Source organism: Salvelinus namaycush, chromosome 1 (genome assembly GCF_016432855.1).
Source record: "Salvelinus namaycush isolate Seneca chromosome 1, SaNama_1.0, whole genome shotgun sequence".
In the NCBI taxonomy this organism is placed as follows: Eukaryota; Metazoa; Chordata; class Actinopteri; order Salmoniformes; family Salmonidae; genus Salvelinus; species Salvelinus namaycush.
In genome coordinates this window covers 31,821,349-31,848,841 of record NC_052307.1, presented here as the reverse complement: position 1 = coordinate 31,848,841, position 27,493 = coordinate 31,821,349, and the positions used below count along the sequence as shown (strand labels likewise).

Sequence of the window (27,493 nt, the reverse complement as noted above, 5' to 3'; positions counted from 1 at the left end):
GGCCTTGCAGTGGGTGGAGGAAGTCAAACCAGACAGGGTAGTTATTTGCTCTGATTAATGTACAGTGAGTCTCCAGTCCTTTAGCTCACGTAGCAGACAAGACCTGCTTTATGAGGTGCTACAAACCCATTGCAGGATTAGACAAATGAGTACAGAAAAGATTTACTTCGGTTCCAGCCCATGTGGGGGTGGAAGGGAACATGGCAGTTGATGTACAGGCTAAACAAGCACTTAGTAGTGGGAATGTTGAAGTTGTAGTTTCAATGACCAAGGCAGAGGTAAAAAGACTGATATGGACAGTGATGTTGCAGAGATGGCAGGAGAAGGATAGACAGGCATTTATTTCATGTGCAGAGGAAGGGGAGGGGAGGACAGCAGGAAGGGACAGAGGAGAGGAGGCTAATTTTACAAGATTAAGGGTGGGATACAGCCAGTTGAATAAGACCTTAAATGTGATAGGAAAGTATCTAACAGGAAAGTGTGATTATTGCCAGGAAACAGAAACCGTGGAGCATGTGTGGGCAGTATCAGGGGGGAAGAGAGAGGTTGAGATCTAGTATGAGAGAGAAGGGATACAGGAAATTAGTTTATAGGGTATATTGAGTAGAACGTCATTAGATATAGTCTCAAATATTGTATATGTTTTATTAAGAGCAACGGGCTGACAGGTAGGATTTAGTTTCTCCCTGTCGCTGGCCCACACTCCATGACAGTAGGTGGCGGTAATGCACCATAACGTTGGATGCCAACCGCCGATAAACCACACTGAAGAAAAATAAGAAAAAGGCTGTTTTTGTTTCCAGTGAGCTGCTGCGAAAATGGCGGTGTCTCGTCGCTCATCGCAGCAACAACAGCAGGGTAACCTGCAATCTCCGCCACGAAACAGTTCTCTTTCTGTAAGTCCTCCGGACTCTCTGCCAATTGATCTTGTGGCAGCGACGTCAGTGCCCCCGGATGGTGAGCGTGGATGCAGTGCAGGCATGGAGAATCCTTCGGGCTCTCCGGATCTTCCAGCCCCGGCCCTCGGCACTGGGAGCAGCACAAGCCCGACCACAACAACCTCCGGCGGGGAGAGTAGTAGTGTCTCGAGCCCCGGTTCAGGAGGCACGAGCCCCGGCGACGGCAGTAGCGGGGTCGGTGGAGCTTTCAGGGATCTATTTGAGGCCTGTCGGAATGGAGATGTATCCCGTGTGAAGAGACTTGTAGACTCGGTGAATGTGAATGCGAAGGACATGGCCGGGCGAAAATCTACCCCTCTGCATTTCGCTGCAGGTTAGCTAAGCGTTAGCAAGCTTTGTTTTTGTTGTCAGCGCGAGCTGGATCGTTGACGTGTTTTCACACATCGCCTTACTTGTGCGTGCTAAAAGATCACAATCTGTAGTTGTCACGACGGGAATGGCTCTCTAGTTATTAGTTAACAATACATGTTCATATTTTTATTCTCTAACGTTAACTATCTGGCTAGTTTGCCAAGACCAAGGCCCATCGAAAACGGCTAGCAAACTATAACGCTAAAAACAGTTTGGCACACCTACCGATGGGGACAGAAGGCCTCAAATCTAACTCATCCCTCGTAGCTGCTAACTACTTACTAAGTGTAAACAAAAATTCACAGATGTGTTGTTTCATGGGTGTTAATACATTTAATAATTGGCGACCCCCAGTGTTTTAACTTGTTTTGTTCTTACCCAGTACTAACACACCCCTGTTCAGCAACGCAATGGTTGGTTACCAGCTGATTTATGGAATCCGGACTGTTAGTGCAGGGCTTGGACAAAATTGTGCACACCCCGTTTTGACATTCTAGAGGAGCTGCAAAAAAAGTAGTTTAGGTTGTTGATATTGTGCTCTCTGTAATTTTGTTTTCTTTTGTAGAAGCGACATTACTTTACCATTTAGGGCCAAACCTCTTAACCGCTAGGCTACCTGCCGCCTTATACATTTTGCCTTCCTGTATTGTATTTATGCTAAAATGTTTAGTCTCTTCTACTGACCCATTTACTTTATGTTGGTATTCTTATCTTTATTTCTTATGGTTGTTGCAATGTCGAAGGAACCTGCAAGTAAGCATTTAGTTTGACGTGTATACCACGTGTCTCCTTTACATACACCTAATGAAACTTAACTTGTTTCATTAACTGACCAGGTTTTGTCTGTTGCCATGTCAGGTTTTGGACGAAAGGATGTGGTTGAGCACCTTTTACAGACTGGAGCTAATGTGCATGCTAGAGATGATGGTGGTCTCATTCCCCTTCACAACGCCTGCTCCTTTGGCCATGCCGAGGTGGTCAGTCTCCTGCTGTGCCAAGGTGCAGACCCCAATGCACGGGACAACTGGAACTACACACCTCTGCACGAGGCAGCCATCAAAGGCAAGATTGATGTGTGCATCGGTAAGGATGGATTACTATGATGATGGTCTGTTTTGTTTTTGAATATAATGAGGGTGACATGCACATCCTAAACTTGAGAATACCTGTGCTGGGCACAATATTTTTTTTTTTTACCGTGACAATTGAATGAGAGGTCCACACAATATTGCTGCGCCCAGTGCTTTATTTCTGCACCCAAATATACTATTTTGTTTCTTTCAACACTTAACTTTTCCAAAATTAACAAGGTTTATGTTGACTATATTGAATAATTTAAGTAATCTACAAGGGTGCTTAGGTGCATGACTATAGTTAAATTAAAGTACTCTAAACTCAAAGGTATAAGACTATAATTGAATTAAAATATTGAAACTGTTTCCTGTCTCCTTCACAAAGTACTCCTCCAGCATGGCGCCGATCCCAACATCCGTAATACGGACGGCAAGTCTGCCCTAGATCTGGCAGACCCCTCTGCCAAGGCTGTGCTTACTGGTGAGTTTCATACAACTATCCCCTTTCAGTCAGTTATCTACCCCCATTATGTTGGGTATGTTCCAGGTTGTCTTTCTGTTTTAACTTGACTGCAACTTTAACGACCTGGACTGTAACCTTTTATGTGAATCATGGCTTGTCTTGACTTTGTGCTGTTCTAACCTGGTATTTTGTATTCAGGTGAGTACAAGAAGGATGAACTCCTGGAAGCAGCAAGGTCAGTGCTATTTTTATGTTACCTATCACATCTTTACACATTTTATAATGCAACATATGTAATGTCTCTCCTCTGTTATCTGTGTGCTACAGGAGTGGCAACGAGGAGAAACTGATGGCACTACTGACCCCGTTAAATGTCAACTGCCATGCCAGTGATGGCCGCAAGGTAAAATATCACCATCACAACCTTCCATCCCCACACATTCTGTTAATGTTGTATAATATTGTAGCAGATGCTTGACTTGTTCATAAGATTTGCGTGACCAACAGCAACAAAAGTATGGAGAAACTCTGTCAGCCTAATTACCAAAACAAAGTCACTGTGGTGTGGGGATTAAAAACACCATCTAATCCTAGTCTGCATAATTTGAAAAGGATTTGTCATTGGATTTAAGCAGGGGAAGCTTGACTCAATTTACTGTATTGACTTAAAGGGATACTTGGGATTTTGGCAAGGAAGCCATTTGTCTACTTCTCCAGAGTCAAATGCACTAATGGATACCATTTTTTATGTCTCTGCATCCAGTATGAAGGAAGTTAGATGTAGTTTTGTGAGCAAATGCTAACTAGCGCTATGTCTGGAAGTCAGTGGGAAAGATTTTTATAACCAAACCAAGATAGACCACAGCCTGTCGTTTCCAATAGGACCAAATGAGTCATAGTGGGCAGAACAAGCAAGGAGTTGGGCAGTGCCAAGCAAGAGCTAGCGAGATCCTACTGGCCCGTTCTAGCAAGCGTCTGCATATTTCCTTTAGGTAACGCCTACTCAGTGAAGTGCACGTATGCAATAACTCAATTCACCTTTGCATTCCTTCGAAACAATGCCATTTTTTAAAACTTTGGCAAGGGGTAAAGTCTACAAAACTTAGTCCACTCTGTTCATAACAGATTGTAGTTTTGGCAACAGAAAACTGTATTGAGCTCAAATGTTTCATCGATGAGACAATTTGCTAAATGTTGGCCAAACCCATCTCCTTTCATCTTCTGCCGGCCACTGGGCTTCCTCTCACTACTATATTTTGTAGTAAGTGGAAACACCAAGCGGGTGCTTCATATTTATACATCTGGTGAAATATCTGTCTCATTGTTCTATCTATGTCTATGGTATCTATTAGCATGCTAGCAATTACCATAGACTTCCAGTCATTGCGCTAAAACTAGTTACCAATTGCACTAACGCTAGTTAGCAACTTTCACACTGCACACAGAGACATAAAAATGGTAATGTATCCACGTGTTCATCTGACTCTGGGGGAGAAGAGAAATGGCCAAAATCCTTCAGTATCCCTTTAACGGTTATCTATCAACATGGATTTCTCTGATATTTGACCTAAAAGATGCCCATCTGTCTAAATATTTTTAGCTCCTGTGATCAGAGTCGAAATGTCATCCGTTTGTTTCATTGTATATAAACATATCTCACCCTGTTCAACCATCCCTGTGTGTAGAAGTTAAGTAAAAAATGTTTTGCTGTGGTTAAGACGAAGGCTTTTATCTTATTTTCTACTCCTTCTGTGGTTAGGTATTGCTCCAAATATTTTTGGCGGGTGGGTTTGGTAGGAAATATTTCCACTTTTATTTTGGTCCCTCAGTTACCCCTAACCCTAGAAACACTGATCCTCTGTCTTCTGCACACCCAATGTTTTCTATAACCAAGTTGTCCCTATATCCATCGAATTTTTCTAATTCCTAAGAAAACTGTTATCTTGAGCGCTAATTGAATATAATAGCTCTAAGCTTTCAGCTCTTTTTTATTTTTATGTAGGCCTAAAAATCTGTTTAATATTAGGTCATGGTTAACCACGTCCATTCATATTCTATCATGTAGGGTATATGTTATGGGAACTTCATTTTAAATCATTGCATTCTGCCTCCTTTAGCACACTGTGTCATTGACTTGTTGTCATGACTCATGCTGGGCTTTGTCGACATACTGTAGATAGAGTGCCTGTTTAGGATTATAGAAATCTTTGCGTTGTTGTTTTTATCTGTTGATGCGTGAGTGTTTAGATCAAAGAGCATTGTGCTTCACCAGAGCCTTCCTTTCTCTACTTAGTGCGTCATGACTAGACAATTAACTTCAGTCTGAGGAAAGTGTGTACTTGAAAAGTCAGAAGGCTCTACTTTGCATTGGTAATTGTGGCATAGGACTGGGTTGTTTTTGATTTTTAAATTTTTTGTTTACCCCTTTTCCTGTTTGGCACCAGTTTTTAAATATTCCGTTTTTCACCCCCAGTGCATTGTCATAAATAGGGAAGTCCTCGTCAAAAATCTCCTCGTTGGCAAGAAACCATATCTTGGTCTCCTTTTCGTAATTATGAGTAATGTGTACTCTTGAGGCTATTGACTAGGATGAGCATTATTTTTCTGCCATTGTAATTCACTCTGGCTAACCAGGTCCCTAAAGTGGATAAATTAAAATCCTAATCAATATTCTTTGATATATGTTTTCCAAGCACATTACCTTGTTCTCAACTGACATTTAGGAAATCCTCTTTTTCTAATCATAGCAGCTTTTCCTCCTCCATCTCTTATTTGTTGGCGGAACATATTTGGGTTTATGTTTATGCATTTGTCCTTAGGGGATAACCAGGGAGCCTGGCTGCCTTACTAAGAATACCTCGGAGTCACATTTCCCTTAAGCTGTGTACTCATTGTACCTGGTGTCTCTTTGAATTTATATAAAGTGATAATTCTGGTGTGTCTCTCAATTACTTTAAAAGGGTGATAGGCTAGAAGTATCCTCTCTTGCTGTGAAAGAAAAATGCTACAATTTTGTAATTTTTTGTTTTGTTTTGTTTTTTGTGTGAATCTGGCAACATTGTCGATCAGTCAACATCCCAAAAAATGCTGGTAAGTTTATCTCGATAACAGCCACCTGATTGTTGCACTTTTGTGATGTACATTTTTTCTTTAATCCGTGTTGTATTTGACCAATACGCTGGCTCTCACTCATAATTGCACATCATGGACCTGGGTCTACTGGTCACTTTCATATTCCCCACCCTAATGCTCCTGTGTGTGGATGTGTGTGTGTTTATGTGCCAGACCTGGGTTGAAATATGATTTGTTGTCTTTCAAATACTTTAGCTGTGCGTGATTGAGCTTGTCTGGTGCAATAGTAATGATGGAGTAGAACTAGTCCCCAAAGTGTAAACTACGCCCATTTGACACTTCAGGCAGTCTCAATCAAATTCTGAAAGTATTTGAAAGAAATCCGACGTGCCTACTATATTTGAACCCAGGTGTGGTGTGTGTGTGTTAGTGCGTGTGGTGGAGGTTGGAAGGTGGTTCTAAGGCCACGGCCGCTCTGCTTGTTGGATTTGGAAAGGAGCTCAAATTCCACATTGCCTGCTTTTCCAGAGTGCTCCCTCCTTTCTGCACCCCTCTATCTAACTGCTTTACACCCTTTCACCTCTGCCAAGTTTCAATCACTTCTTGCTCTTCAATCATTCTATTTATTGTAGGCCTGGGACTTTTGTCTTTTTTGATAATCATATGCGCATGTCTGGAAGCATCCACCTGCATTTTGTCAATCAGTTCTTGTACTGTTTGTGATTTGGTCACTGTCCACTTCTCACTTCTTCTAGTCTTGACTAGGTCATATTCCTTGGTTAAAAACTAAACTAATCACTTCCTCATCTTTAAGTGCTGTGCCGTCGTCGCTGCTCATGCTTTTTGTATTAATGCATTTCTTTCCTTGTGATTGCCTTCATCAAACACTGAATGATCCTATTATTAGTCAGGGCCCGGTTTCCAAAAAGAACCGAAGACCTGTCATTGCCTTAAAATGCTTTTGGGAAACCGGGCCCTGATTTGATTTGGTTAATCTGTTGTGTTCTGGTGATTCAATGATCATCTTCACTATGTCTGAGTTGTGCAGTGGTCTTATTGTAATACCAGTGCATGAATGCTACTGTTTCTTCCTCTCTGTCTGCGAGGTCAACTGTTGGTAGGCTCATGGGTGGATAACCGTTATCTATGACACAGCTTTGCGTACACTAACGTTGTAATGCTTGGTTCATAGGCATCATGTGATTTGGAATGGGCATACACAAACACATTTTTATGAATACACAGTAGATTCAAGCCTTCCTTAGCCAGCCTTTTAGCAACCGTTATGTTTCGTAAGGGGTGTAGTTGAGGGACAAACTCCGTTTTGACTAGCTCAATGTTTACATTTCACATTAATTTGATGCATGTTGGAAGTCAGATTTCCCATTTCTCCTTTATTTTCAGAGGTAAGCTCGTGTCAGTGTGTGACCTAAGAAGTATATTTTTAAGATGCATGATCTGAGACTTGCTGTCTGAAGGGAGTTGTAGTTTTCATTAAGCAAATATTCAACCTTATTCTGCTCAGGAATGTGGTAATTACCAAAATCAATTTTATTTATATAGCCCTTCTTACATCAGCTGATATCTCAAAGTGCTCTACAGAAACCCAGCCTAAAACCCCAAACAGCAAGCAATGCAGGTGTAGAAGCACGGTGGCTAGGAAAAACTACCTAGAAAGGCCCAAACCTAGGAAGAAACCGAGAGGAACCAGGCTATGAGGGGTGGGCCAGTCCTCTTCTGGCTGTGCCGGGTGGAGATTATAACAGAACATGGCCAAGATGTTCAAATGTTCATAAATGACCAGCATGGTCAAATAATAATAATCACAGTAGTTGTCGAGGGTGCAACAAGTCAGCACCTCAGGAGTAAATGTCAGTTGGCTTTTCATAGCCGATCATTAAGAGTATCTCTACTCTAGAGAGTTGAAAACAGCAGGTCTGGGACAGGTAGCACATCCGGTGAACAGGTCAGGGTTCCATAGCCGCAGGCAGAACAGTTGAAACTGGAACAGCAGCACGGACAGGTGGACTGGGGACAGCAAGGAGTCATCATGCCAGGTAGTCCTGAGGCATGGTCCTAGGGCTCAGGTCCTTCGAGAGAGAGAGAATTAGAGAGAGCATACATAAATTCACACAGGACACCGGATAAGACAGGAGAAGTACTCCAGATATAACAGACTGACCCTAGCCCCCGACACAAACTACTGCAGCATAAATACTGGAGGCTGAGACAGGAGGGGTCAGGACACACTGTGGACCCATCCGATGATACCCCCGGACAGGGCCAAACAGGCAGGATATAACCCCACCCACTTTGCCAAAGCACAGCCCCCACACCACTAGAGGGATATCTTCAACCACCAACTTACCATCCTGAGACAAGGCCGAGTATAGCCCACAAAGATCTCCGCCACGGCACAACCCAAGGGGGGGCGCCAACCCAGACAGGAAGACCACGTCAGCAACTCAACCATAATGACCATAACCCATTGCGCCTGTTCTTTCCATCTTGGACAGAGATGGATACACGTATGCCTGCTACGTCAGGTTAGATACACACAGACCGCATGAGGGAGGAATGTACACAACACCACGAGAGCGGGATAGAGACAGTTTGTGAAAGTATGCCTTATCTACTTTCAAGAACTAATAAAACATTTAAAAATGTCAGACTGCTCTGCAGCATACTTAAGCAGGCTAACCTAGCTAAATAGGATGACTAATGACAGTACGGTATGGAGAACACAGAAATAATATTGTCTGGCTGCTACTGCCTGAGCAGAGATAATGACTTTAAGGAATTAAAAATCAAGTAATCAAATAACTAAGTAACATACACAACTGATATTTTAATATTTCATAGTAATTTCCTTGATGTCTACTCATAGTGAACCTGGCAATTGAATGTTCACTATTTTTGGCTTGGGAATTTACTTTTAAAAGCTCTAAAATCATTTTAATGTCATTATTTCTTAATGCATTTAATGTATAAATATATTTATTTTTTAATAATCAAACCGAACCGACTTCAAAAAGCACTAGTTGTTGTTTTAGGGTGGACTACAACCTTTCTGAGCTTGCATCCTTCCACCATTTACCTTGACTGCAATGAAAACACACAGACCACCTAGTGTATACAGTTTGCTTCCAAGTATAATCAGCCATTCACTCACTCTGGCTCCCTAAAGGCAGTGTGTTCTGAGGTGCATTGACTCTGGGCTCTGTGTGTCTAATAACATGTCCTCTTTTCCAGTCCACCCCACTGCACTTGGCGGCTGGTTACAACCGCGTACGCATCGTCCAGCTACTGCTGCAGCACGGGGCAGACGTCCATGCCAAGGACAAAGGGTAAGACAATTCTGAAATAGACTGCATCGCAAAAACATCATATAGGCCCTGGTTAAAAGTAGTGAATTATATTAGGAGCCATTACCCTGTTTCCTCATCTAAGCCCCATTCTCAGACATTTTCACAGCTGAGAAAGTCAACCATATTGTCATAGTGATAGAATATGTTAATTTGTAGAACTTGAAATGAATGATGATCATTCAATTAAAAGGCTGTATATTTGTCATACAGTGGCCTGGTCCCTCTTCACAACGCCTGCTCCTATGGACACTTTGAGGTCACAGAGCTTCTTCTCAAGGTAAGGGTTTTATAGACCTGTCATTGAAACCCCGCTTTAATTTGACTTTTAGAATGTCGAATGCTTTTATTGATGGAGAATGATGGATTAAATCGTCTATGTGTTTACAGCATGGAGCGTGTGTGAATGCCATGGACCTGTGGCAGTTCACCCCTCTCCACGAGGCTGCATCTAAGAACCGTGTGGAGGTGTGTTCTCTGCTGCTGAGCCACGGGGCCGACCCCAACCTGCTCAACTGCCACAGCAAGAGCGCCGTGGACTTGGCCCCCACCCCCGAACTCAAAGAACGGCTCACCTGTGAGTTCTGCTGGGAGACATGCATACACACACCCCTTATACATGTTAACAAAGAAGAAAAACATACTTATATATATACACACACACACACACATCACTCCCTATTCACAAAGACTATAGACAGCACACAACACACTCTCACACGTCTTCTAAACTGAAGATAAGGCCTGCCTGAGCACTCAGATCTTCTCACATTAATGTCAATATCCTCTTTCTACCATCCAGATGAGTTTAAAGGTCATTCGCTGCTCCAGGCAGCTCGGGAGGCAGACATGGCCAAAGTGAAGAAGACTCTGGCTCTGGAGATCATTAGCTTCAAACACCCACAGACCAACGAGACAGCCCTGGTGAGATCCATTCTCCTTCTGGCTAATGCTCGATGTCACAGTGCTGACACCTAACATTATCTCATAATACACTGCTCAAAAAAATAAAGGGAACACTTAAACAACACAATGTAACTCCAAGTCAATCACACTTCTGTGAAATCAAACTGTCCACTTAGGAAGCAACACTGATTGACAATAAATTTCACATGCTGTTGTGCAAATGGAATAGACAAAAGGTGGAAATTATAGGCAATTAGCAAGACACCCCCAAAAAAGGAGTGATTCTGCAGGTGGTGACCACAGACCACTTCTCAGTTCCTATGCTTCCTGGCTGATGTTTTAGTCACTTTTGAATGCTGGCGGTGCTCTCACTCTAGTGGTAGCATGAGACGGAGTCTACAACCCACACAAGTGGCTCAGGTAGTGCAGTTCATCCAGGATGGCACATCAATGCGAGCTGTGGCAAAAAGGTTTGCTGTGTCTGTCAGCGTAGTGTCCAGAGCATGGAGGCACTACCAGGAGACAGGCCAGTACATCAGGAGACGTGGAGGAGGCCGTAGGAGGGCAACAACCCAGCAGCAGGACCGCTACCTCCGCCTTTGTGCAAGGAGGTGCACTGCCAGAGCCCTGCAAAATGACCTCCAGCAGGCCACAAATGTGCATGTGTCAGCATATGGTCTCACAAGGGGTCTGAGGATCTCATCTCGGTACCTAATGGCAGTCAGGCTACCTCTGGCGAGCACATGGAGGGCTGTGCGGCCCCACAAAGAAATGCCACCCCACACCATGACTGACCCATCGCCAAACCGGTCATGCTGGAGGATGTTGCAGGCAGCAGAACGTTCTCCACGGCGTCTCCAGACTCTGTCACGGCTGTCACATGTGCTCAGTGTGAACCTGCTTTCATCTGTGAAGAGCACAGGGCGCCAGTGGCGAATTTGCCAATCTTGGTGTTCTCTGGCAAATGCCAAACGTCCTGCACGGTGTTGGGCTGTAAGCACAACCCCCACCTGTGGACGTCGGGCCCTCATACCACCCTCATGGAGTCTGTTTCTGACCGTTTGAGCAGACACATGCACATTTGTGGCCTGCTGGAGGTCATTTTGCAGGGCTCTGGCAGTGCACCTCCTTGCACAAAGGCGGAGGTAGCGGTCCTGCTGCTGGGTTGTTGCCCTCCTACGGCCTCCTCCACGTCTCCTGATGTACTGGCCTGTCTCCTGGTAGTGCCTCCATGCTCTGGACACTACGCTGACAGACACAGCAAACCTTTTTGCCACAGCTCGCATTGATGTGCCATCCTGGATGAACTGCACTACCTGAGCCACTTGTGTGGGTTGTAGACTCCGTCTCATGCTACCACTAGAGTGAGAGCACCGCCAGCATTCAAAAGTGACTAAAACATCAGCCAGGAAGCATAGGAACTGAGAAGTGGTCTGTGGTCACCACCTGCAGAATCACTCCTTTTTTGGGGGTGTCTTGCTAATTGCCTATAATTTCCACCTTTTGTCTATTCCATTTGCACAACAGCATGTGAAATTTATTGTCAATCAGTGTTGCTTCCTAAGTGGACAGTTTGATTTCACAGAAGTGTGATTGACTTGGAGTTACATTGTGTTGTTTAAGTGTTCCCTTTATTTTTTTGAGCAGTGTATATAGCTATGGATGTGTCACAAATGGCAAACTATTCCCTTAAGTGCACTACTTTTGAAAAGTGGTCTGCGGTCAAAAGTTGAGCACTATATAGGGGACAGGGCTGCCATAATATTATGTCTCTATCAGAACGCGTTTCTGTGACATGCATAGCCTAGGATGACCACTATAAAACGAGTACAAAACCTGAGGGATTTTGCATAAACCATGTGATGGACAGTGATTCATGGAAGGTGTTGTCCCTCTGTTTCAGCACTGTGCCGTTGCTTCCCCTCACCCCAAACGGAAGCAGGTGACCGAGCTGCTACTGCGTAAAGGTGCCAACGTCAACGAGAAGAACAAAGAGTAAGACACCATTAAAACTCAGAGACCATGTATCAGTGTTTCTCCTACCACTGTATAAGATGCCCCTCCCCCAACAAAAATAGTTTAGTACCTATTGTTTTCAATTGAGAATGTTGGAGTTTTTGGGACCTTTGCACGACGCCTGGAAACACTGCCATATGCATTCAAATAGCCCCATAGTGAGGTACGAATGGTTGTCTGTCTCTCTCTTGTCCTGTCTGTAGCTTCATGACGACTCTGCATGTAGCGGCTGAGAGAGCACACAACGACATCCTGGAGGTGCTGCAGAAACATGGAGCCAAGGTGAACACTGCAGGGTCTCTCTATTACCATATCATTTAATGTACCTTTTCATCTAGCTCTTTTCTCTCCTTTCGCTCTCACTTGCCTCTATCTGATAACGTGACTAAAAAAAAATCATGAAATAAATATCATATTTAGCTGTGAGTATGTTGCTGTTTGAGTGACTGACTCTTCCCTCTGTCCGTCTCTCTCCCTCCCTCCAGGTAAATGCGGTGGACACCCTAGGGCAGACAGCCCTCCACAGGGCAGCCCTGGCGGGCCACATCCAGACGTGCAGGCTACTGCTGAGCTACGGGGCCGACCCGGCCATCGTCTCCCTGCAGGGCTTCACTGCCTCACAGATGGGTAACGAGGCCGTGCAGCAGATCCTCAATGGTACAGCAGTAGAGCGTCTTGGTTAAATACAAAGATTACCTTTCATATTCTTCTATGTGATTGACAATGTTGCTTGTGTGGATGTAAGATGCATGGCCTTAAATTCTAGGCTATGCTAATCAATGTTGGAAAGTTAGCAAGTTGTATAACAGAGAAACTATTGATTTATGTTGCCCAATCATTTTAGTGTTTTTTTTTTTTTAATTTTATCTCTTTTTTAATCAATTTTTTTTAAATCTCGGTATGTGTTATTTAACAATGTTGGTCTCTTCCCTACAGAAAATATTCCAACTCGTAACTCTGATGTCGACTACCGGTTTCTGGAAGCCGCCAAGGCTGGAGATTTGGACACTGTGCAGGTAAGCTGATCAGCTACATCGTCTCAGGTTCGTGAGTTCAATCCCGTTACATGCATCAACGATGCTTTACATACTACCACGAATCCAAGATGTCTCCCTCAATCCTCTCTCACACTTGATCTTCTGTCTGTGTCTTGTAGCAACTCTGCACTCCTCAGAACGTGAACTGTCGGGACCTGGAGGGTCGTCACTCTACCCCTCTGCACTTTGCTGCAGGCTACAACCGTGTGGCCGTGGTGGAGTACCTGCTACATCATGGCGCTGACGTACATGCTAAAGACAAAGGGTACGTGTCGTCCTCCTAGTCCACCCTAGGCGGACAATGTAGCCTAGCAGTTAAAGCGTTTGGCGAGTAACTGAAAGGTTGCTGGTTCGAAACCCTGAGCCGGACAGATTTAAAAAAAAATCTGTATCTATATATAATCTCTCTGGCTGTCTGTCCTTGAGCAAGGCATTTAACCCTAATTGCTCCTGTAAGTCACTTTGGATAAGAGCGTCTTCTAAATGATTAAAATGTTAATGTATTACCTCGGTCTGTCTGTTTTTACAAGACTGCTGCTTTTGCTTTTACCTCAGATAGTCAATAAAAAGGCTTTCATTCTGTTTTGAATAAGTCTTTATCATTGGATTTTATTTAGCATTAAATACACACGGTACTTGAAACTTTCATTGATTGAAATACATCATTTATAGGATCTCTGTTCCTTCAGTGGTGTAACTAGTCAGCCTCTGTCTGTCCTGCAGTGGTCTGGTGCCCCTCCACAATGCCTGCTCCTACGGTCACTACGAGGTGGCTGAGCTGCTGGTGAGACACGGGGCATCGGTGAACGTAGCTGACCTCTGGAAGTTCACCCCTCTCCACGAGGCTGCCGCCAAGGGCAAATACGAGATCTGCAAACTGCTGCTCAAGGTTAGTCTTCCTGTGCCTCTTCTGAAATGATCAGGACCAAATGGCCTGAGGCTATAAGGAGGCATTTATATAATCAAAACAGGGAAGTATCTATAGCTATAAGAGATTTTCTACGACAGAACAAACTATTAAACTATGAGATTTTTGTATGTATACTGAACAATATGTTAAGTGTTGGTCCCATGTGTCATGAGCTGAAATAAAAGATCCTAGAAATGTTCCATGCCGTACAGAAAAACATATTTCGTTAAAAATGTTGGTACAAATTTGTTTGCATCCCTGTTAGAGCATTTCTCCTTTTCCAAGACAATCCATCCACCAGACATGTGTGGCATATCAAGAAGGTGATTAAATAGCATGATCATTACACAGGTGTACCTTGTGCTGGGGACAATCAAAGGCCACTCTAAAATGTGCATTTTTCACACAACACAATGCCACAGGTGTCAATTTGTTTTTGACTGCAGTTGGGCATCGTAACCAACTTCAGTGGTCAAATGCTCACCTTCGATGGCCACTGGCATGCTGGAGAATTGTGCTCTTCACAAATGAATCCCAGTTTCAACTATACTTGGCAGATGATAGATGTGGTATCGTGTAGGTGACTGGTTTGCTGATTTCATTGTTGTGAGTAGAGTGCCCAATGGTGGTGGTCGGGTTATGGTATGGCATACTCTACGGACAACGAACACAATTGATTTTATCGATGGCAATTTGAATGCACAGACATACCGTGACAAGGTCCTGAGGCCCATTGCTGTGCCATTCATCCGCCATCATCACGTCATGATTCAGCATGACAATGCACCATGTTGCAAGAATCTGTGCACAATTCCTGAATGTTGAAAATGTCCCAATTCTTCCATGGCCTGCATACTCACTAGACATGTCACCCATTGAGCATGTTTGAGATGCTCTGGATCAATGTGTACAATGGCGTGTTCCAGTTCCCAACCACTTCACACAATCATTGAAGAGGAGTGGGCCAATATTCCACAGGCCACAATCAAATGGTGGTCAAACCAGAGACTGACTGGTTTTCTGATCCACACCCCTACCTTTTTTAAGGTATCTCTTACCAACCGATGCATATCTGTATTCCCAGTCATGTGAAAACCATAGGTTAGGGCCTAATGAATTTATTTCAGTTGACTGATTTCCTTATATGAACTGTAACTCAATGGAATTTTTATTGTTGCTTGTTGCGTTTTTATATTTTTGTTCAGTGTATATTTATGTTTCTCCAGCATGGAGCGGACCCCACCAAGAAGAACCGTGACGGCAACACTCCTCTGGACATGGTGAAGGATGGCGACACGGACATCCAGGACCTGCTGAGAGGAGACGCTGCACTGCTGGACGCTGCTAAGAAGGGCTGTCTGGCCCGCGTCCAGAAACTCTGCAGCCCAGAGAACATCAACTGTAGAGACACACAGGGACGTAACTCCACCCCCCTGCACCTCGCAGGTACTGGATGTACCAGCGCTCAGAATCTATTCATGGGATCAAATAAATGTTCTACTTTTATAAAGCACTCTTTACATTAGCAATTGTCATTGCTTTAGTTACCTAGCCTAAACCCATAATAGCAAGCAAAGCAGTGGAATCAATTCATTTAATAGCAAATGTGGAACCCATACACAGACGTTTATCTCCTTACATACAATTATGACAGGCAGATCATCAAACCCTGGGAATGTAGATAATTTGGAGCTATATTATTACTTAGACACATTACAGAAATATCTTTCATGTTGTCATGTTTCTCCCCTCCTGTAGCTGGCTACAACAACCTGGAGGTTGCGGAGTATCTCCTGGAGCACGGGGCTGACGTCAATGCACAGGACAAAGGAGGCCTCATCCCCCTGCACAACGCTGCCTCCTATGGGGTGAGTCCGCACCAGGCCTTGGAACCCATTGTACATGCTGTACGGTTTGACATAAGTTTTTTTTTAGCATAGACAATGCATACAAAACACCTACCCTGTGACCTTCTGGCCTAAAATATGTAACAGCTTGGAGGATATCTTAGAAGGTATTGTATGCATTGTTTAGGTTACAAAACCTTATAGAAAACCATACAGGACAGGACAAAACACCCACACTGTGAAAGTGACCTTGTGGAAAGCTTAGATATGTAACAGCTTGGATGTCATCAGTTTTTGGGGCATGTCATGATTAAATCGTGTTGCTGGTCTCTCCTCTCGTGTCTCCTCATCTGCTACTTCTATCTTCTCTGCTCCTCTCCACTGTCTCTCATCTACTCCTCTCCTGTCTCTCCTCTTTCTCTCCTCTTCTCTCTTACAGCACGTGGACATTGCTGCACTTCTGATAAAGTTCAACACATGTGTGAACGCTACAGATAAGTGGGCCTTCACCCCGCTCCACGAAGCAGCTCAGAAGGGCCGTACCCAGCTGTGTGCTCTGCTGCTGGCCCACGGAGCAGACCCCACCATGAAGAACCAGGAGGGACAGACCGCACTGGACCTGGCTACGGTAAAACGTCTTGCTCTCCTACTGTTAGAGCAGTTAGCAATGCCACAAAATCAAGTGTTTTTTGCTGTAAATGGCAGGCATTTGCTTGAATTATGATATGCCTACCATTTATCCCCATCTACAGTGCATTCGGGAAGTGTTTAAACCCCTTGACTTTTTCCACATTTTGTTCGGTTACAGCCTTATTTTAAAATTGATTAAATTGTTTTTTTTCTCCTCAATCTACACACATTACCCCATAATGACAAAGCAAAAACTGTTTTTTAGAAAGACCCTTTACTCAGTACTTTGTTGAAGCACCTTTGGCAGCGATTACAGCCTCGTCTTCTTGGGTATGATGCTACAAGCTTGGTACACCTGTATTTGGGGAGTTTCTACCATTCTCCTCTGCAGATCCTCTCAAGGTCAGGTTGGATGGGGAGTGTTGCTGCACAGCTATTTTCAGGTCTCTCCATAGATGTTAGATCAGGTTTAAGTCCAGGCTCTGGCTGGGCCACTCAAGGACATTGAGACTTGTCCCAAAGCCATTCCTGCATTGTCTTGCATGTGTGCTTAGGGTCATTGTCCTGTTGGAATGTGAAACTTCGCACAGGTCTGAGGTCCTGAGTGCTCTGGAGCAGGTTTTCATCAAGGATCTCTCTGTACTTTGCTCCGTTCATCTTTGCCTCGATCCTGACTAATCTTCCAGTCCCTGTTGCTGAAAAACATCCCCACAGCATGATGCTGCCATCACCATGGTTCACCGTAGGGATGGTGCCAGGTTTCCTCCAGACGTGATGCTTGGCATTCAGACCAAAGCGTTCAATCTTGGTTTCATCAGACTAGAAAATCTTGTTTCTCATGGTCTGAGAGTCTTTCAGTGCCTTTTGGCAAACTCCAAGCGGGCTGTCATGTGCCTTTTACTGAGGAGTGGCTTCCGTCTGGCCACTCTACCAAGGCCTGAGTGCTGCAGAGATGGTTGTCCTTCTGGAAGGTTCTCCCATCTCCACAGAGGAGCTCTCAGTGACCATTGGGTTCTTGGTCACCTCCCTGACCAAGTCCCTTCTCCCCCGATTGCTCAGTTTGGCCAGATGGCCAGCTCTAGGAAGAGTCTTGGTGGTTCCAAACTTCTTCCATTTAAGAATTACGGAGGCCACTGTGTTCTTGGGGACCTTCAATGCTGCAGAAATGTTTTGGAACTCTTCCCCAGATCTGTGACTCGACACAATCCTGTCTCGGAGCTCTACGGACAATTCCTTCGACCTCATGGCTTGGTTTTTGCTCTGACATGCAATTTCAACTGTGGGACCTTATATAGACAGGTGTGCCTTTCCACATAATGTCCAATCAATTGAATTTATCACAGGTGGAATCATCAAGTTGTAGAAACATCTCAAGGATGATCAATGGAAACAGGATGCACCTAAGCTCAATTTCGAGTATCATTGCAAAGGCTCTGAATACTTATGTAAATAAGTTATTTCTGTTTTATATTTATAATAAATTAGCAAACATTTCTAAACCTGTTTTTGGTTTGTCATTATGGGGTATTGTGTGATTTAAAAAAAAGATATATATTTTTTTTTAATCCATTTTATAATAAGGCTGTAATGTAACAAGATGTGGAAAAAGTTGAGTGGTCTGAATACTTTCCGAAGGCGTTATATCTATCCTATATTAGGGATTAGGCCAACAGTTCTAGCCCCTTCTCACCCATGACTTCTCTCTCTAAATATGTCCTCCTCTTTCAGGCTGATGACATCCGTGCCCTGCTGATGGATGCCATGCCCCCAGATGCCCTGCCCAGCTGCTTCAAGCCCCAGGCCACGGTGGTCAGTGCAGGCTCGGTCATCTCCCCAGCCTCCACGCCCTCTTGCCTGTCTGCAGCCAGCAGCATCGACAACCTGGCTGGGCCCCTCAACGAGCTCGGGGCCACAGGGACCTCCGGAGTGGCCGACGGGGCCGCGGGCTCTGACAGGAAGGAGGGGGAATGTGAGTATAGATGAAGAGCCTTGATCAAAACTGAGCTGGGTTTTAGCAAGCAGCTGATATTCTACTAGTTTTGGTAGAATATGGTTGAAATCTTAGTCAGTACAGATGAATCAATCATTTTACTCACATGCTGAATTTGCTCTTGTGGTGTTTGTATTCCAGTGGCGATGTTGGATATGAACATCGGTCAGTTCCTGAAGAGCTTGGGTCTGGAGCATATAAGGGAAATCTTTGAGAGAGAACAGGTGAGTGTTCATTGATTTGGGTTTCATGTTATAATTTTTAATTTAATAGGGCTTCTAATTAGTCTGATATTTTATCTATCTTTGCCCCTCTTGGAGTAGCTGTTGTCATGTCACAGTTCAGGATCCCTGCTCTGTACGAAATGTCCTGTTCTTTCCCAGATCTCTCTGGATGTGCTGGCTGACATGGGTCACGAGGAACTGAAGGAGATTGGGATCAACGCTTACGGCCACCGACACAAACTCATCAAGGGAGTGGAGAGGCTGCTGGGGGGACAACAAGGTCAGGACATTCCCAGAGAAATCTCTGAGGCGCTGATGTGCTTCCCATTTATTGTTGCATCAAATACTTCCCAGACTTTTCTTCCTATTCCTGGAATGGAGATTCTCTATTGAAAGTTATTTGTAGTTCAGGATTAGGCCTAATATGTCTCTGGTATACTTGCCCTTAAAGTATAGGTGGAAAACCACCCCAATATATAACCAAGTATGAGTGCGTAACAGGTGCTTTGTTTGTTCTCCAGGTGCCAACCCGTACCTGACATTCCACTGTGCCAACCAGGGCACGGTCCTCATCGACCTAGCCCCTGACGACAAAGAGGGCCAATCAGTGGAGGAGGAGGTGGGTACAGACAGATGCGTGTGTGTGTCAAATGAAATGTTATTTGTCACGTGCTGAAAACAACAGGTGTAGACCTTACTGTGAAATGCTTACTTATAAGCCCTTAACAAACAATGCAGTTCAAGAAATAGTTACGTTTATTTAGTAAATATTTTCTTAAGTAAAAAATGTAATTACTTAACATAAACAAGGGGTACCGATACCGAGTCAATTTGTGGGGGTACAGGTTAGTCGAGGTAATATGTGCATGTAGGTAGGGGTAAAGTGACTATGCATAGATAATACACAGCGAGTAGCAGCAGTGTAAAAACAAATGGGGGGGTCAATGTAAATAGTCCGGGTGGCCATTTGATTAATTGTTCAGCAGTCTTATAGCTTGGGGATAGAAGCTGTTAAGGAGCCTTTTGCAGCTAGACTTGGCGCTCCAGTACCACTTGCCTTTTGGTAGCAGAGAGAACAGTCTATGACTTGGGTGCTGGAGACTGACAATTTTTAGGGCCTTCCTCTGAAACCGCCTAGTATGTAGGTCCTGGATGGCAGGAAGCTTGGCCCCAGTGATGTATTGGGCTGTACGCGCTACCCTCTGTAGTGGCTTGCGGTCAGATGCCGAGCAGTTGCCATACCAGGCGGTGATGCAACCGGTCAGGATGTTCTCGATGGTGCAGCTGACGAACCTTTTGAGAATCTGGGGACCCATGCCAAATCTTTTCAGTCTCCTGAGGGGGAAAAGGTGGTGTTGTGCCCTCTTCAAGACTGTCTTGGTGTGTTTGGAACCACGTGGTAGTTTGTTGGTGAAGGAACTTGAAACTCTCCACTACAGCTCCTTTGATGTTAATCAGCCCTCCTTTTCCTGTTGTCCACAAGCATCTCCTTTGTCTTGCTCACATTGAGGGAGAGGTTGTTGTCTTGGCACCACACTGCCAGGTCTCTGACCTCCTCACCGTTGTCGGTGATCAGGCCTACCACTGTTGTGTCGTCAGCAAACTTAATGATGGTGTTGGAGTCGTGCTTGGCCATGCAGTCGTGGGTGAACAGGGAGTACAGGAGGGGAATAAGCACTCACCCCTGAGGGGCCCCAGTGTTGAGGATCAGCCTGGCAGGTGTGGGGTTGCCTACCCTTGGGGGGCAACCCATCAGAGTCAAGGATCCAGTTGCAGAGGGAGGTGTTTAGTCCCAGAGTCCTTAGCTTAGTGATGAGCTTTGAGGGCACTATGGTGTTGAATGCTGAGCTGTAGTCAATGAACAGCATTCTCACAGAGGTGTTCTTTTTGTCCAGTTGGGAAAGGGCAGTGTGGAATGCGATTGACCAAAATTATGTGGACACCTGCTCGTTGAACATCTCATTCCAAAATCCTGGGCATTAATATGGAGTTTACCCCCCGTTGCTGCTATAACAGCCTCCACTCTTCTGGGAAGGCTTTCCACTAGATGTTGGAACATTGCTGCAGGTACTTCCATTCAGCCACAAGAGCATTAGTGAAGTTGGATACTGATGTTGGGCGATTAGGCCTGGCTCGCAATCGGTGTTCCAATTAATCTCAAAGGTGTTCGATGGGGTTGAGGTCAGGGCTCGGTGCAGGACAGTCAAGTTCTTCCACACTGATTGACAAACCATTTCTGTATGGACCTTGCTTTATGTACGGGGCATTATCATGCTGAAACAGGAAAGGGCCTTCCCCAAACCGTTGCCACAAAGCTGGAAGCACAGAATCGTCTAGAATGTCATTGTATGCTGTAGCATTTAGATTTCCCTTCACTGGAACTAAGGGGCCTAGCCCGAACCATGAAAAACAGCCCTAGACCTTTTTTCCTCCGCCACCAAACTTTACAGTTTGGCACTATGCATTGGGGCAGGTAGCCTTCTTTCTCCTGGCATCTGTCAAACCCAGATTTGTTCGTCGGACAGTCGGATGTGAAGCGTGATTCATCACTCCAGAGAATGTGTTTCCACTGCTCCAGAGTCCAATGGCGGTGAGCTTTACACCACTCTAGCCGACGCTTGGCATTGCGCATGGAAACCCATTTCATGAAGCTCCCGACAAACAGTTATTGTGCTGACGTTGCATTCAGAGGCCGTTTGAAACTGAGTGTTTCAGATTATTGATGTTTTTTACACTCTACGGGCTTCAGCAATCGGCGGTCCCATTCTGTGAGCTTGTGTGGCCTACCACTTTTGCTCCTAGACGTTTCCACTTCACAATAAAATAACTTACCGGGGCAGTTCTAGGAGTGCAGAAATTTGACTTTCTGACTTGTTGGAAAGGTGGCATCCTATGACGGTGCCACGTTGAAAGTCACTGAGCTCTTCCGTAAGGCCATTCTTCTGCCAATGTTTGTCTATGGAGATTTCATTGCTGTGTGCTCGATTTCATACACCTGTCAGCTACGGGTGCGGCTGAAATAGCTGAATTCACTAATTCAAAGGGGTGTCCAAATAGGTGCGTGTGTGTTCTAGAAAATATTAAAAATAAAGAAAAGAAACTCTGGAATGAGTAGGTGTGTTCTAACTTTTGACTGTGTGTGTTATTTAACACGCACAGTACCAGTCAAAAGTTTGGACACCTACTCATTCCAGGTTTTTTTTATTTATTTTTATGTTGTAGAATAATAATGAAGACATCAAAACTATGAAATAACACACATGGAATCATGTAGTAACTAAAAAGTGTTAAACCAATCAAAATATATTTTATAGTTGGGATTCTTCAAAGTAACAGCTCTTTGCCTTTGACAGCTTTGCATTCTCTCAACCAGCTTCACGTGAATTGCTTTTCCAACAGTCTTGAAGGGGTTCCCACATATGCTGAGCACTTGTTGGCTACTTCACTCTGCGGACCAATTTATACCAAACCATCTGAATTGGGTTGAGATCGGGTGATTGTGGAGGCCAGGTCATCTGATGCAGCACTCATCACTCTCCTTCTTGGTCAAATAGACCTTACACAGCCTGGAGGTGTGTTGGGTATTTCTGCTGTTGAAAAACAAATGATAGTCCCACTAAGCGCAAACCAGATGGGATGGTGTATTGCTGCAGAATGCTGTGGTAGCCATGCTGGTTAAGTGTGCCTTGAATTCTAAATAAATCACTGACGGTGTCACCAGCAAAGCACCATCACACCACCTCCTCCATGCTTCACGGTGGGAACCACATATGAGGAGATCATCCATTCACCTACTCTGCGTCTCAAAAAGACATGGCGGTTGGAACCGAAAATCTCAAATTTGAACAGTTGATGTTGAGATGTGTCTGTTACTTGAACTCTGAAGCATTTTTATGGGCTGCAATTTCTGAGGCTGGTAACCCTAAAGAACTTGTCCTCTACAGCAGAGGTGACTCTGGGTCTTTCTTTCCTGTGGCAGTCCTCATGAGAGCCAGTTTCATCATAGCGCTTGAAGGTTTTTGCACATGAAGAAACTTTCAAAGTTCTTGACATTTTCCACATTGACTGACCTTCATGTCTTAAAGTAATGATGGACTGTCATTTCTCTTTGCTTATTTGAGCTGTTTTTGCCATAATATGGACTTGGTCTTTTACCAAATAGGGCTATCTTCTGTATACCCCCCCCCCCCCCCCCCCCCCACCTTGTCATAACACAACCGATTGTCTCAAATGCATTAAGAAGGCAAGAAATTCCACAAATTAATTTAACAAGGCACACCTGTTAAGTGAAATGCATTCCCGGTGACTACCTCATGAAGTTCGTTGAGAGAATGCCAAGAGTGTGCAAAGCTGTCATCAAGGCAAAGGGTGGGTACTTTGAAGTACCTCAATTAGAAAATATATTTAGATTTTTTATAACACTTTTTGGGGGGAGGGATTCCATATGTGTTATTTCATAGTTTTGATGTTTTCACTATGATTCTACAATATAGAAAATTGTAAAAATAAATTACAACCCTGGAATGATTAGGTGTCCTAACTTGTGACTGGTACTGTCAAAGTATTAATGTTTAATATGTGTAGCCTAGAAAATAGCCTAATTCATTTTTTTTTTTTAAAGCATCTAATCAACAATGGCATTATTTCCTTCCAACTATTTTCTTCTTTTTTTTTCAACTACAACCAGTTTGGCCCCGACACATTTACAAGGTCATATTGACAATTTTATAAAATGTTTTATTTATTTTACAATTTCATGCTGAAACCCTCATATTTAACAACAATGGTATCCATTAAGTTGACTGTTTTAAATTTAGGATGTTTTACTGCTTTGTCATTCAGTTTTTCCTTTATTTAAATAAAATTTGTATACATGTTAAACAGGGGGCCAGAGATAAGACACCTCTTATCTGAAGTACCCGGGAACGCCACTAGATGTCGCCTGAAAGAAATTATATTCCTTGATGGTTACCAAAATTCTAATAGTTTCTGATCATATACCCTCCCTTTGCAACCCTACTCAAGGGTGAAAGAGTGCCATGTTTGGAGAAATGTAATGAAATCCTGTATTTTTTATGATTTTAACTTTCTTTTTTCTTCTCTCTGCTCAAGATGCAAAGTAGCATCAGAGAACACAGGGACGGAGGGAACGCAGGAGGGGTGTTCAGCAGATACAACATCATCAAGGTCAGCTTTACATTCAATTACAGTACAACACACTCTACTATCTACATTTGCTCATATGATGGAGCTCTTTGAGATAGAAATACACACATCTTTACTTTGGTACTACCCTTGATCACAGTTATTGGTTGGTAAGAATCCACTATGGTTTCAGGAGCTCGGGTAGTGTTAACAAGCCCATCTTCTGAAATGGAAGGAATATTAGAAGTCCTCAGTATTGCTTCTCTAGTTGATTCCTGTTTGTGTGTCCATGCAGATCCAGAAGGTGGTCAACAAGAAGCTGCGGGAGCGATACACACACCGCCAGAAGGAGATCTCGGACGAGAACCACAACCACCACAATGAGCGCATGCTCTTCCATGGTAACAAGACATATTCATATTATAACCTGTTTTGTTTTTACTACGCTTTTTGTTATTTCTGAATGGCAATAATGTCTTAACTGATCATCCCTGTATACATGTTAACTCTGTATCATTTATTTCTTGTTTCAATCGTATTTGACATTGTTCTTGTTTCGTGTTTTTTGGTTCTCCAGGTTCTCCGTTCATAAATGCCATCATCCACAAAGGCTTTGACGAGCGGCATGCGTACATCGGAGGAATGTTTGGAGCAGGGATCTACTTTGCTGAGAACTCCTCTAAGAGTAACCAGTATGTTTATGGCATCGGGGGCGGCACCGGATGCCCCACTCACAAAGACCGCTCCTGTTACCTGTGCCACAGGTGAGACATGATCTATAGAAAGAACACATTTAGGTGCATTTAAGGCTTTACTACTCTAACTCATGAAAGAGAGCACTTGATGACTCGATAGCATTCTATACCACTGTTGCCAAACTAGTTCCCTTCGATCAATTAATCAATCAATTCCGGCCTTCATCAGAGCTTTGATAATTGTGAAACATCATTAGTGAAACATAATTTGACACCTCTTCTCCCTGTTCTTTGTGACCTCCAGGCAGATGTTATTCTGCCGTGTAACCCTGGGGAAGTCCTTCCTCCAGTTCAGTGCCATGAAGATGGCCCACGCCCCCCCTGGACATCACTCTGTGATTGGCCGGCCCAGCGTCAACGGCCTGGCCTACGCAGAGTATGTAATCTACAGAGGAGAGCAGGTGAGACTGCAACTCCTTTCAATACAACTTGAATTATACCCAAAGGCAATTCCAGACATTATGGACACAGATTAAGCCTGGACCTGGACTAAAAAGCATCCATAATGGAAAATAATTTGTACTCATTACACTGAACAAAAATATAAACGCAACACGTAAAGTGTTGGTCCCATGTTTCATGAGCTGAAATAAAATGTCCCTGAAATTTTCCAAAAGCACAAAAAGGTATTTTGCAAATTTTGGGCACATTTGTTTATATCCCTGTTAGTGAGCGTTTCTCCTTTGCCAAGATAACCCATCCACTTCACAGGTGTGGCATATCAAGAAGCTGATTAAACGGCATGATCATTACACAGGTGCACCTTTTGTTGGGGATAATAGAAGGCCACTCTACAATGTGCAGTTTTGTCACACAGCACAATGCCACAGATGTCTAAAGAGTTGAGGGAGCGTGCAATTGGCATGCTTAATGCAGGAATGTCCACCAGAGCTGTTGCCAAAAAATTGTATGTTCATTTCTCTAAAACAAATTTGGAGGCGGCTTACGGTAAAGAATTTGGCAGTACGTCTAACCGGCCTCAAAACCGCAGACCACATGTAAGCACGCCAGCCCAGGACCTCCACATCCTGCTTCTTCACCTGTGGGATCGTCTGAGACCAGTCACCCGGACAACTGATGAAACTGGGTATATGCAACTGAAGAACTTTTGCTCAAACTGTCAAACTGTCTCGGGAAGCTCATCTGCGTGTGTGTCGTCCTCACCACGGTCTTGATCTGACTGCAGTTCGGTGTTGTAACCTACTTCGGTGGGCAAATGCTCACCTTTTGATGGCGATAGGCACCCTGGAGAAGTGTGCTCTTCACGGATTAATCCTGGTTTCAACTGTACCGGGCAGTTGCAAATAGCTTGTATGGCATTCTGTGGGCTAGTGGTTTGCTGATGTCAATGTTGTGAACAGAGTGCCCCATGGTGGTGATGGGGTTATGGTATGTCAAGGCATAAGCTACAGACAACGAACACAATTGCATTTTATTGATGGCAATTTGAATGCATCGTGACGAGATCCTGAGGCCCATTGTCGTGCCATTCATCTGCCATCATCACCTCATGTTTCTGCATGATAATGCACGGCCCCATGTCGCATGGATCTGTACACAATTCCTGGGAGCTGAAAATGTCCCAGTTCTTCCATGGCCTGCATATTCACCAGACATGTCACCCAATGAGCATGTTTCGGATGCTCTTGATCGACGTGTACGACCGTATGTAAGACAACATGTTCCAGTTCCCGCCAATTTCCAGCAACTTCACACAGCCATTGAAGAGTGGGACAACATTCCACAGGCCACAATCAACAGCCTGATCAACTCTGTGAAGGAGTTTTGCGCTGCATGTGGTCACGCCAGATACTGACTGGTTTTCTGATCCACTTCCTTACTACTATATTTTAAGGCATCTGTGACCAACAGGCAGGCATATCTATATTCCCCAGTCATGTGAAATCCATAGATTAGGGCCGAATTCATTTATTTCAATTTACTGAATTCTTTATATGAACTGTAACTCAGTAAAATCTGTGAAATTGTTGCGTTTAATATTTTAGGTCAGTGTATTTGCTCTTCTCATTGACTTCTGTCCCATGTGTGTTTGCAGGCCTACCCAGAGTATCTCATCACCTATCAGATCCTTAAGCCGGAGAGCACAGCCACGTCTGCTGCAGGAGCGGAGCAGAAGTCTTAGTCCTGCACCACCAGACCAATCTCACACAGACAGTCCTCCTGACCCACAACACACAAGACTGAAGCTTTTTAGTGTTTTGTCTCTGTGCTTTTTTGTTTTATTGTAATGTCTAAACTTTTTTTTTTTTTTTTTTCACAGCCTGAGTTCCAGTTCAATTCTTCTTGTCCAGTAGAGTTAACAGTAGACTGCTCAGATGACATATGAAGTATACTGTAATATATTATCTCCTGCTTGTGGTGATAGTTTTTCGGTTTCCTTTGCATTGGCTGCATGCATAGACAGACGCATGTATGGCCCAATAGCGTGTGTGTGTTCCCCACTAGCTACCCCTGGAGAGGGTTGTAGAGATTCACCCTCTCGTCTGCCCTACAGTGTCAGAATATTAACAATTAGCTACCATTCTCACCTTATCATGCCTTGTGACTTGGAGAATCACCTCTCTTCAACCCTGTTGTTTTCAACCAGAGTATGTAACACCTGTAATACTGGCCTGCCCCAGCCATCCTTACATACATACATGCATGCATGCATACATACTATACATGACCAAAAGTATGTGGACACCTGCTCGTCGAACATCTCATTCCAAAATTATGGGCATTAATAT

The 27,493-nt window shown here is 44.0% G+C and overlaps 1 protein-coding gene across 2 annotated transcripts; it reads left to right on the top strand.

Annotated features, from left to right (window-relative positions):
• Window positions 1-785: 785 nt before the first annotated feature.
• LOC120034885 (poly [ADP-ribose] polymerase tankyrase-1) lies at window positions 786-27,493 on the top strand. 2 transcript variants are annotated; one of them, XM_038981579.1, is made up of 28 exons: window positions 786-1,272; window positions 2,169-2,393; window positions 2,769-2,864; window positions 3,045-3,081; window positions 3,174-3,249; window positions 5,916-5,936; window positions 9,171-9,265; window positions 9,497-9,563; window positions 9,674-9,860; window positions 10,086-10,207; window positions 12,093-12,184; window positions 12,409-12,487; window positions 12,691-12,862; window positions 13,142-13,221; window positions 13,362-13,507; window positions 13,966-14,131; window positions 15,379-15,598; window positions 15,911-16,020; window positions 16,439-16,627; window positions 18,358-18,598; window positions 18,761-18,843; window positions 19,003-19,123; window positions 19,365-19,462; window positions 23,956-24,030; window positions 24,284-24,389; window positions 24,566-24,752; window positions 24,988-25,144; window positions 26,800-27,493. In XM_038981579.1, the coding sequence occupies exons 1-28, from the start codon at window positions 819-821 to the stop codon at window positions 26,884-26,886; spliced, it is 3,789 nt and encodes a 1,262-aa protein (XP_038837507.1). In that variant the 5' UTR covers window positions 786-818; the 3' UTR covers window positions 26,887-27,493. The 2 variants fall into 2 exon arrangements, with proteins under 2 accessions (XP_038837507.1, XP_038837595.1); XM_038981667.1 differs by lacking the exon at window positions 5,916-5,936 and having other exon boundaries at window positions 26,800-26,910.